Source organism: Trachemys scripta, chromosome 8, assembly GCF_013100865.1.
Source record: "Trachemys scripta elegans isolate TJP31775 chromosome 8, CAS_Tse_1.0, whole genome shotgun sequence".
Lineage (NCBI taxonomy): Eukaryota > Metazoa > Chordata > Testudines > Emydidae > Trachemys > Trachemys scripta.
In genome coordinates this window covers 74142490-74154633 of record NC_048305.1, presented here as the reverse complement: position 1 = coordinate 74154633, position 12144 = coordinate 74142490, and the positions used below count along the sequence as shown (strand labels likewise).

Below are 12144 nucleotides of genomic sequence, written 5' to 3'. Positions count from 1 at the left end.
TTTATTTACTAAATAATTAAATTTTTCATCATAGTTTGCATCAGGCTGCGTTAGGATGATAACTGGAATTTAATTAAACACAAAATAGGATTTAAAATTTTATTTTTATTAGCTAATATTGCACCCAGTAGCATAGCCTGTGGGTCCCCCAAAGGCTCAAGCCATTAGTACGGTATACAACCTGTTGTCAAGCTTTGTAAAAATAGCACCTCAATAATTAGATGTTTTTCCCTGCATTCTTTCTCTGTATAGAAAAGTAACATTTAACTCAAAGTTTTTGATAGATGCTCATGGATTCAGCATATTTGTTTTTATTTAAATATATTAAGAGATTATAATAAGTTTAGGTCTTAACATGTTTTGTATTAAATTCAGATTTCATTTTAAACAGTTTTATTTTTAAAAATAAAGCTAATTTAAATAAGCAAATCAAAATTTGATTTGATTTTTTTCCTTAAATGGAATTAGGGGTTGGCAGAAGTATATCATCATGCTGTCCTCTATTTACCACCCTCTGTAGTTCATAAATTTTAAAGCTTATATCATATTTGATAAATATCTGCATAGTCCATTGAGAACACTGTTGCGGGGATTGACTTGCTTGCTCGATTAATGTTCTCATAATATGTTAAATGGACAATGTTAATTTAAAAATTACACTTTTGTCTGAATACTTTCTTTACCTTTTACTCTGTTTCAAATAACACCTAAGAAATTATTATAACTGAAAAAGATTAGAGTAAAATGGTTTACTTTGTGCAATTGACAGCAAATTTTGTATAAGCTAGTTTCACAATTTTCCCTGTTAATTCTGTATTATTCTTGCATGTGGGGGGGAGAGAAACACTTAAAAAAATAAGAAAATTTTACTGTAAAAATGGCAAAAAGTTAGCAGAGGCTTCTGGGCGAGGTATAGAAACTGAAACTACTCCATACAGTAGAGCGAAATCTTCCTACTCTAAATAGTATTTTATTTGACAGTCTGCAAAAAAAAAAAATTTTTTTTAGTTTTAAATACACTCTTTAACATAAAATCTCATCTAGGTTTTACAAGGTTCATATTCCATAGTATATTATCAAAACAGCTTTTGTATTTTCCACTCTCTCTGGAATCAACTGATTGTGGAAATGGAAGAAAACTTTTTCCTGCCCTCTGATTTTTCTGGGCTTTTTGAGGGAGATCAGAATACTGCTCTGAACCTCCATGTGCTGGTTATTTGAGAACTCCAGCCTTCTCAGAAGGGGCTCAGTTTGTAAAATCTTTACCTTTCCGTCATAGCAGTTTCTAATTTTTGGCTAAACACCCACTTAATTTTAGTTTGGGCTTATCAGAAAATATTTTGAGAATGATGTTATACATATTTAAATTTTTTCAGCAAATAGCTGTTTTTAGTTATGTGCAGCTTGAGGAGATGGGCTAGTGAAATTGAATTGTTACTGTGCTGCACCTGTTCTTAATGTTTCCCTTATGCTTCTTGTAGTTCCATAATATTTACAGCCTGTGTGCATCTTGTAACTGAGGCACCTGATCCATGTTTCATCTGTGATGCATCTGATCTTTATGCATCCATGCAGATCACCTTGTTTGTCATTTTTAATATCTATTTTACATTGAGAAGAAGCTAACTCCTTGGGAGGATCAGATAACTATAGCCCTGGTTGAGCAAGGTACAAGTAGTCTCACTGAAGTGAGGCTGCTCATGTATTCAAAGTTATGCACCTGCTTAACTACCTTGCTAAATCAGGGGCTGTAAGAGCAGCAGAAGCCAATTGTATTGGAAATCTATAGGTCTGGGACAAATGCCAGACATTGGCCAGGAGAGATGCCAAATTGCAAGAGACTGGAGTTGGCACAAAAATCAAGTGGCATGGGTTGTAACTATGTATTCTAATGGGAATGGAGCTCAGTGAGGATTTGGAAAAGCCAATAGGGTTGTTTTATTGTAGAACTAGACATGGCCTTGTGGTATTCCAGTAGTGGTACTGTAATGTGTGTCCTCTCATGTATGAATCTGGCAGAAACAGTGAAATCCACATCAGGAATAGGATACTGAATGTAAGATGGAAGTGCTAGGCGAGATTTTCACATAATGAAAATATATCTGAGTATAGTGAGGAGTAAAACTATTACAGTAAAGATGTGCTGCAGATAAACCAGTGGTAAAAGCAAATTTCTTGAAGAGTCCAAGATATTCCAACTAAATCTAGCTAACTTAATTGTAAATTCTCATATGTGAAAAAGGAGCAGCTACAAAGTAAATTCAGTTGGGAGGAAACACAAATTTTATAGAACAATGGTTTATAGAAACCTTTCTGACTCTGCAGCAGAAAGCATTAAAAGTGGCAAATATTTTCATAGTAGCAAGAACTCGGAAATCGGTTCTGAGTTAGTACTTTCTGGCCAATTGTTCTTTGTTGTCCACAGTGGAATTGATAAATTGAGGAAAATATGATTTCCAGTTCCTAGGAGTTCCAACCGCTTAAAACTTCTGAAAGAACAGGAGTACTTGTGGCACCTTAGAGACTAACAAATTTATTAGAGCATAAGCTTTCGTGGGCTAAAACCCACTTCTTCGGATGCATACAGAGTGAAACGAAAGCTTATGCTCTAATAAATTTGTTAGTCTCTAAGGTGCCACAAGTACTCCTGTTCTTTTTGAGGATACAGACTAACACGGCTGCTACCCTGAAACCTGTTAAAACTTCTGGGTGTTCCAGATATGAGTAGAAAAACTCCAATAGCCACTCCCGTAGAATGTATGGCACAAGTCTGCAAGTCACAAAATATACTGTATGATATTGATATTGTGCATCTCTTTGGCTGTGACTGATAAGGCTGTAGTATTGGGCTAGTGAATCTGATGGAGAAACTTTTCAAAGTCTTACTAAAAATGCTATGGCAGGATCTTGGTATCTGACCAACTTTTTTTGAAGTATTTGCATCACAGTAACAAATCTAAGAAAAGTATATATACAGTAGGCAGCTTTCTGCAATGTCATGGCTCAACAATGGGGATTTTAGTCACTTATTAACAACTTGGAATTGGCAAATGGCTGCACTGGCAGGATTGATTTTCGGTGAATGACTTATCTGCTGTGATTATACTGCTGGAAGAAAAATGTGCTGCAGACAAAGTAGAACCATATTCTGAAGTTTTGTTCTTTTTTTTTGTGCCTCCGTGACCAGATCACACTGGAATGACAAGGAAAGGAAATGCATTTTTTAATAGGATGTCGGAGAGATCCTTGCTGTTTGATCCATGCTACCAATATACTCTCATCTTTAAATGTGAAACATAATATAATGCATTATTCTGTCATCAGATTTGTATGTGCCTGGTAACCATAGACACAAAGAATATCAGACAGGCACAGACATACACCATGAGGGAATACAGCACATGATCTTTGGCTCCTCTTACTCAGAAAATAAGGTGATCACTGCCACATGATGACATCCAGCAGAGGGCAGTGATACACATGCACACAATACCAGCCCATGACAATTTCTGTTTAGCCAAGGCTGTTACTGTTAATCATTATTTTAAATGACAGTGGCTTGTTAAGAGCAATGGAATTAGAGTTTGTGCTGCAGACATTCATTAATCATTTTAACCAGTCTGTCGGTGCAGAAGTAAAATATCTTAACAATTTGTGTAATAGGAATGTTCATAAGTAAAGGTTGCACACCAGGAAAAAGTCCTCAGTTCTGCTACTGAAGGAAATGACTTATTTTCAAATGAAATGGAAGCCTGAAGAGACCTCCATTTATCTTATCCGTTGTATTGTTTGCACAGTTGCCACTGGTAATGATTACAATTGATGTATGAGCATGTTTGGCTAGTTGTACATGCTGTAAGAACATAGGAGCCTAAAACTGCTGGAAGAGTTAAAGGAGTTGAGAAATGCTCAGAATACAAAATGAGACACAAATGTACAGTGCAGTGGATGAAATTTACTTTGATGGTATGTGGAAATGTGCTCCACTTCAGAATTCTCTGAGAAAGAAAAATAACTCTTGGGTCTGTGTTTAAAAAAAAAAAGGGTGGGGTGGGGGAAAGAGAGAGATGGTACCAAAGGTTTTTCCACTTGTAAAGTAACTTGAATTTTCACAGGTCTAAAAAGCATTAGAACCAAATTTCAGTAGCAGTGCACTTACAGCAGTACACAGTCCTAACCTCTCTAAAATGCCTGCAGCTCATGACAGTGCTTTCCTGTTCAGACTTCTTTCTGAATATGAAGTAACCAGTGCATGCATCAATGTCTTCACTTCACTACAAAGAGGATTGCCTCACGGTAACAATAAACTAGTCTGTGTTACAACCTATGAACTTTTTTTAGTAGTCTAGTCCAGCTGCATTATGTTGCAGGGTATGACTCTTGATCCAGGGAACAATGAGAACAAGGTTTACCTGAATTTGGAAGAACCCATTTGTTTTGACTTGCAGTTCTCAGCTCTACCCACTAGAGCAGTGGTAGGCAACCTGTGGCCTGTCAGGGTAATCCGCTGGTGGGCCATGAGTCTATTTACATTTGCACGGCCACCCACAGCTCCCAGTGGCTGTGGTTCACCGTTCCCGGCCAATGGGAGCTGCGGGAAGCAGCGTGGGCCGCAGGGACATCAGTGGACCATTCCTTATCCTGCCCCTACTCACATAGTTGACATTGACAGCACCAATGCTGTACTGGAAGTTAGTACCAAGGAATATCCACAGCTCGCCCTTAGAGAATTCCTCTTTTGGGTGAACAGATGCATCATGAAGGTCAGCAAATTTGAGCCCTGGCAAATTGACAAAGAGAGTAAGTTCCAGATCCAATGACCTGCCACAAAAAGTAACCTGTCTCTGTCCGCCCACCTCCAAACAAAAATTCATATTCAGGAATTATAAATAGGAGTGTCTAACTTGAACTCAGCAATTGGGACTGTGCATCACTAATTTTGTGTAGCTAGTGTGACAAAGTTCCTCCTCTATCTTGGTGGGTCCTGCGCTTATTGGCAGATTTTCTTGCCTCAGAGATTCACCAGGTGGGTTGGGGAACAGCCCAGAGACCTTCCCCTCTGGAAGAACCCACAGTCCAGGTCAATTGGGAGGTTTGGGGCCCGCCATCTACTCCAGGTTCCAGCCCAGGGCCCTGTGGACTGCAGCTGTCTATAGTGCCTCCTGTAACAGCTGCATGATAGCTACAACTCCCTGGGCTATTTCCCCATGGCCTCCTCCAAACACCTTCCTTATTCTCACCACAGGACCTTCCTCCGGGTGTCTGATAACGCTTGTGCTCTTCAGTCCTCCAGCAGCAAACCCTCTCACTCTCAGCTTCTTGCACCTCTTGCTCCCAGCTCCTCACACTCGCCCCACAAACTGAAGTGAGCTCCTTTTTAAAACCCAGGTGCCCTGATTAGCCTGCCTTAATTGATTCTAGAAGCTTCTTCTTAATTGGCTCCAAGTGTCCTAATTAGCCTGTCTGCCTTAACTGGTTCTAGCAGGTTCCTGATTACTCTAGTGCAGCCCCTGCTCTGGTCATTCAGGGAACAGAAAACTACTCATCCAGTGACCAGTATATTTGCCCTCTACCAGACTCCTGTACCCCACTGGTCTGGGTCTGTCACATTACTTTTAGGATTAATAGGGAAATACGTTCATGTCTTGTCAACAGAAGTGGAAATACAATTTGCTAGCATAATTAGATGTAAATGTGTGTTTATGTTCAAGAATACACATCTGATGCAAACAGCCTTAGAGTTCGTGTTACCTTAAAGATGTCTACATTCTGTTTAAAAAACAACAACATTGAATTTGGATTGAATTTGGTTAATTTTGTCTGTTTAATGTTCTAAAACCTTGTTTTGTTTCAGTGGTACATATCTATCCTTAATCTTTTCCAGCAATCTTTCTCTCTCTGCTCTTTTAGTAGAATCATAGAAGATTAGGGTTGGAAGAGACCTCAGGAGGGCATCTAGTCCAACCCCCTGCTCAAAGCAGGACCAACCCCAACTAAATCATCCCAGCCAGGGCTTTGTCAAGCCAGGCCTTAAAAACCTCTAAGGATGGAGATTCCATCACTTCCCTAGGTAACTCATTCCAGTGCTTCACCACCCTCCTCGTGGAATAGTTTTTCCTAATATCCAACTTACACCTCCCCCACTGCAACTTGAGACCATTGCTTCTTGTTCTGTCATCTGCCACCACTGAGAACAGCCTAGCTCCATCCTCTTTGCAATCCCCTTCAGGTAGTTGAAGGCTGCTATCAAATCCCCCCCACACACACACACTCTTCTCTTCTGCAGACTAAATAAGCCAAGTTCCCTCAGCCTCTCCTCATAAGTCATGTGCCCCAGCCCACTAATCATTTTCTTTGCCCTCCGCTGGACTCTCTCCAATTTATCCACATCCTTTCTGTGGTGGGGGGCCCAAAACTGGATGCAATACTCCAGATATGGCCTCACCAGTGCCAAATAGAGGGGAATAATCACTTCCCTCAATCTGCTGGCAATGCTCCTGCTAGGGCACACTGTTGACTCATATCCAGCATCTTGTCGACTGTAATCCCCAGGTCCTTTTCTGCAGAACTGCCGGTGGGGCCAGTCAGTCCCCAGCTGTAGCAGTGCATGGGATTCTTTCGTCCTAAGTTCAGGACTCTGCACTTGTCCTTGTTGAACCTCATCAGATTTCTTTTAGTCCAATCCTCCAATTTGTCTAGGTCACTCTGAACCCTATCCTTACCCTCCAGCATATCTACCTCTCCCCCCAGCTTAGTGTGATCCACAAACTTGCTGAGGGTGCAATCCATCCCATCATCCAGATAATTAATGAAGATGTTGAACAAAACCGACCTCAGGACAGACACCTGGGGCACTCCATTTGATACTGGCTACCAACTAGACATTGAGCCTTTGATCACTACCCGTTGAGCCCGATGATCTAGCCAGCTTTCTATCCACCTTATAGTCCATTCATCCAATCCATACTTTCTTTAGCTTGCTGGCAAGAATACTGTGGGAGACCATATCAAAAGGTTTGCTAAAGTCAAGATATATCACGTCCACTGCTTTCCCCATATCCACAGGGCCAGTTAGCTCATCATAGAAGGCAATTAGGTTGGTCAGGCATGACTTGTCCTTGGTGAATCCATGTTGACTGTTCCTGATTACCTTTCTCTTTTCCAAGTGCTTCAAAATGGATTCCTTGAGGACCTGCTCCATGATTTTTCCAGGGATGGAGGTGAGGCTGTAGTTCCCCGGATTCTCCTCCTTCCCTTTTTTAAAGATGGGCACTATATTTGCATTTTTCCAATCATCCGGGACCTCCCCCAATCGCCACGAGTTTTCAAAGATAATAGCCAATGGCTTTGCAATCGCATCAGCCAACTCCCTCAGTCCCCTCGGATACATTAGATCTGGCCCCATGAACTTGCGCATGTCCAGCTTTTCTAAATAGTCCTTAACCTGTTCTTTCACAACTGAGGGCTGCTCACCTCCTCCCCATACTGTGCTGCCCAGTGCAGCAGTCTGGGAGGTCACCTTGTCTGTGAAGACCGAGGCAAAAAAAAGCATTGAGTACTTCAGCTTTTTCCACATCATCTGTCACTAGGTTGCCTCCCCCATTCAGTAAGGGTCCCACACTTTCCCTGTCCACCTTCTTGTTCCTAACGTACCTGTAGAAACCCTTCTTGTTATCCTTCACATCCCTTGCTAGCTGCAACTCCAATTGTGCTTTGTCTGCATAATAATGCTATTGTCCTCATAAGTGAAAACTTAATTTTTAGACATTTCTGTAATTGACCTTAATCTTATTTCAGATTTTGATAATGAAGATTTTTCATTTATTTCTCAAACATTCATTTTAGAGCAAATCCTGAAGTTTTAACCCAGTTTCTCTTAAATCTTGCTCAAACACAGCTGCTATTGACTTTACTGGCAGCTGTAAAAATGACCTGACTTAAAACTGAGGCATTAGGCCCTATAAGAACATTTTTCTCAAAATTAGTTGTGTGCTTTAGTAAATATTGCTAGAATTAAACAACAGCTGGATTCTATTTTATAACTTTACTGGAAAAAAGTGAATACATGGGCTATATGAGACATGTTTAAGTTCTGTTTTGTTTGCTGAGTTGTGATTAATATTCTGATATCTTTGACTTCTCAGGTAGTGCACAAGTCATTTCAGGAGGACAAGTAGAATATAAAATTCTGTCTGGCATTCGCTACATGTGGTGGTACCATTTAGTTGGCCTTATCTGGACTAGTGAATTCATCCTGGCTTGTCAGCAAATGACTATCGCTGGAGCAGTGGTGACTAGCTATTTCAACCGGTATGTGTAAAATTTACCTCCTTGTATGGTTGGTGTTTTCTTAGCATTCACTTTGAGTATTTTTAGGAAAACCACTATAAAATGCCTTGGATTTATATTTAGAGTAGTATCTTGGGAGCTAAATTATTCCAAGAATGTGAGACTAGAAAGTCAAGCAGCTCATTGCAAGGCTTTGAACACGATCTCATGTGACATTAATATGTAGCACCTCTCTTTAAATCCTAGAAAATTTTGGGCCAAATTAAGCCCTGGTGCAAGCAAAACTCAGAATAAATTTTAACCTTTTCTCAGTAAATGTCGGTGGTTCTAAGTAAAGGTGTAACACATAGCCCCAGAATAATTCTAAAGTAGTGTGACTTGATCTCCTTTCCGTCCCTCCCACCAGGCTTTAATCTGGTATGGCTGAATAAGCCTCTAAAGTTTACTGTAGAAAACAATTGAAAATCATGTCATGCTGTGCAAATATTTTTACTTGAAGTATTTTACTTTGTGTTACCAAGACACCACCTTAGCTAGATGTGTAGGAATTGTAAAAATCTCATTTACTACTTACTATTTATCCTGTTTTACGTTTTGCACTTCCTTCGTATTGGATAGTGAAACAAGATGGGTTTCATGCAGTAAATCAGTGCTGTTTTTGTTTCAATTTCCAACACTGCAGGGGAATGTTTTGATCTTCTAGCCACATTGCAGTGTTTCCTGTGCTCCATTCCATGCAAACGTGGTAACAAATTTTCTGTTCTGTGAAAGTCTGAGACTTTGAAAAAATTCTTGTTCCACAGTGGAACAAACAAAACAAAAAAATGGATTTTTTTTTTTTTTTGCAGAAAAGCTGTATGGCCAGTGGGGGGCGGGTATCCATGTGAGCTACAGGTTTGTAGCAGTTTGCCATGTGAAGAGCCTGAGAGCACAACAGCCCACCTGGCAGGCTGCCCCAGAGCTGGGAACCTGGGATGTGTGGGAGCTGGGGCTCCCAGGTCATCCAGGCTCTTAGGCTGACAGGGAGCTACCAGGCAAGCTGTCAGGAAACCAGCCTGGTTCCTGTTGGAATTCCATCCAAATCAAAACAATCCCACAGAACATTTTGATTTTGACAAGTCAGCACTTTTGGATAGAAAGTGTTCTGTTGGAAAACTCCCGATGAACTCTACTCTCCTCTCTTCCTGCAGGAAAACCAGCTTAGACCTTGTCGATAATTGGGATTTTTTTTTTCCAAAAATTTTCCGCTGTTGGAACACTGGTTCCACTCCATTGATGTTAGCAATGCTGGGAGCCCTAGAGTAGATAGATTGCCGGCTGCCACCACCATTTTAAATACTGTGTTTTCTGTCCCTGCTCAGAGTAAGTCTAATCAACACAGCATTTAAAACACTGTCAGAAGCGCATCTACTCTCGGGCTCTCAATAGAGCTCAGACCGAACTGGTGTTAGCCAGTGGACTTTTTTTTTTTTTTTTTTTAAATATTCCTAGTGTAGACAGAATGTAAAATGCCCATTTTAAAGGGTTTGGGGAAAGGATCAGTATACTGACATAATCTTTTACCATTTCACCCACTATGTCAAGACTAGAGGTTCACACTTCATCTCCTTTCTCTGACTGAAGGATCAACACAGGTAACTAGTGCCCTACAGAGCTGTATGTAGTTAACTGGCCCTTTGCTCCTGAGGCTACAGCATAGCATCCAATCAGTGCTCCATTATTGAAATCTGAATTTCTCAGTCTTAAACAGTGAAGAGTTATACTAGAGCAGTGGTTCTCAACCAGTGGTATGCGTGCCCTGTGGGTACACAGATGTCTTTCAGGGGGTACATCAACTCATCTAGATATTTGTCTAGTTTTACCACAGGCTACATAAAAAGTACTATTGAAGTCAGTGCAAACTAACATTTCATGCAGACAGTGACTTGTTTATACTGCTTTATAGTCTATACACTGAAATGTAAGTAGAATATTTATATTCTAATTAATTTATTTTATAATTATATGGTAAAAATGAGAAAGTAAGCAATTTTTAGTAATAGTGTGCTGTGACACTTTTGTATTATGTCTGATTTTGTAAGCAAGTAGCTAATAAGTGAGGTGTAACTTGAGGGTATGCAAGATAAATAAGACTCTTGAAAGGGGTACAGTAATCTGAAAAGGATGAGAGCCACTGTACTAGAGGGCCAAATCCTGAGATTTTTTTACTCCATTAATTTTGGGTATCAATAGTAATTGGGAGTTTGCCTGAATGAAACTCAAACCACACTCAAAGTCCAAACCACATTGCTTAAGGAACTGGGGAGTTGCGGGGGGAAATCTTTCCACATTTTACAGAGATGTCTGCTCCAGTGCTTTCTCTGATTTGACACCTATACTGAAGCTCACAGTCATTAAATTGCCATTATTTGTTGCAGTTTGCGCAGTGCTGCATAAAGTACTGACTCAGATACTACGATGCTCCAAGGTGCACATGGAGTAGTTCGGGGGTGAGGCAGGTAAAGGTGATGTTAAGCTACTCTCTCATACTGCACACACACATCTGATCTTTAGAGCCCAGCAAATCCGCAGATATTCGCTTTAGATCTGCAGATATCTACATCGGTGATTTTTGCGGCTCGGATGCGGATTCAAATTTTGTATCCACACAGGGCTCTACTGATCTTAGGGCTGTTAAGCCAGTCCCCGATGTAAAATATAGTGCAGCCTCTGAGCTCTTGTACTTTGCACTGGCTGCCAGCAACCCGAAGGACTATTCTGGAAGCTAGGGATCCCCTGGACATGGAGACAACCTGGCCATGCCGCCTACAATCAGGGCTAGAAAGGCGGCATTGAAGTTGCTGTGTTGGCTCTCTACCCCCAGAGGATTAGGTAATTCTCAAGAGACCAGACCCATGAGCTTTCCAGCTACTTTCCACCACCATTGTGAGGTCCAGGATTGGGTTCTTGGAGTAGACAAGTTCTGTGCTCCAAATTCCATTGAAATCTCTCTCCTTAAATGTACTTCATTTGCTTGGCAGCTGACACCCATTGTGTTGAGAGAGCTGTGCATGGGAAGGGAAATGCTATATATATTAATTATAATTATAATGCACGTTGTGCATGCAGAATTTCCTTTCCCCCACAGAATTATATATATATAATGGTGGTGATCCCTCTTCCTCTCCCTCGATCTGTCAGTATAGATAAGTAGATAAATCAAAGCAGTGAAGTAAGGGGGATAGAAAGGTGAAATAGCAATATTATTGATCTCATAGAGGGCAGTAAACTATATTAGTTCTTATTGACAACAATGAATTTGTCACCAGTAATCTGCAATTTAATGTGTTCTGTGATGCAGCCTCATAAATGCTTGTCACAAGTGCTTTGTTTATGATACCCCATGGAGAGGTTTTCCTTCTAGCTAGTGAATGGCCACAGGAAATGGAACAGCCTTTCCCTGAGGAAACCTGCTTCCTCAGTACACACAACAGTCCATTAGGCACTTCTCAGCCACTGTCCATAAGCGGAATTAAAAATGGGGAGGGCAGAGAGTTGTTTCAGCTGGATTAGTTTTACAGGTGACATCTGTTTGACCTGAAATAATAATATTGAAACTACACTTTGCTTTCTTTTATTTCAGATAAAAGATAAATTCCTAAGAGGCCTTATTAATTTAATAAAAGAAATAGTGGTTCATGTAACGGCTACTCTTTTATAACTTGCAAAAAGAGACTGCGCTCTTGATGCCCCCCCCCCTTTTTGGGGGGGGGGAGAAAGCTCTTTGTGGAAATCTTGTTAGCTTGGTTTGTTTTGTATAAGGATTTATTTCCATCATGTGTTGAGGGGTTAAGCAGCTATGCACTTAACCCCCTC

At 40.5% G+C, this 12144-nt stretch overlaps 1 protein-coding gene across 4 annotated transcripts in view; it reads left to right on the top strand.

The window, feature by feature from the left end:
* The window catches only part of SLC44A3 (solute carrier family 44 member 3), a 74255-nt gene that overhangs the window by 32026 nt on the left and 30085 nt on the right, over positions 1–12144 (top strand). For all 4 annotated transcript variants that reach the window (XM_034779223.1, XM_034779222.1, XM_034779224.1 and 1 more), the window contains one exon: positions 8145–8310. In XM_034779223.1, coding sequence (XP_034635114.1) covers positions 8145–8310 — 166 coding nt within the window. The remainder of the gene's footprint in view (positions 1–8144; positions 8311–12144) is intronic.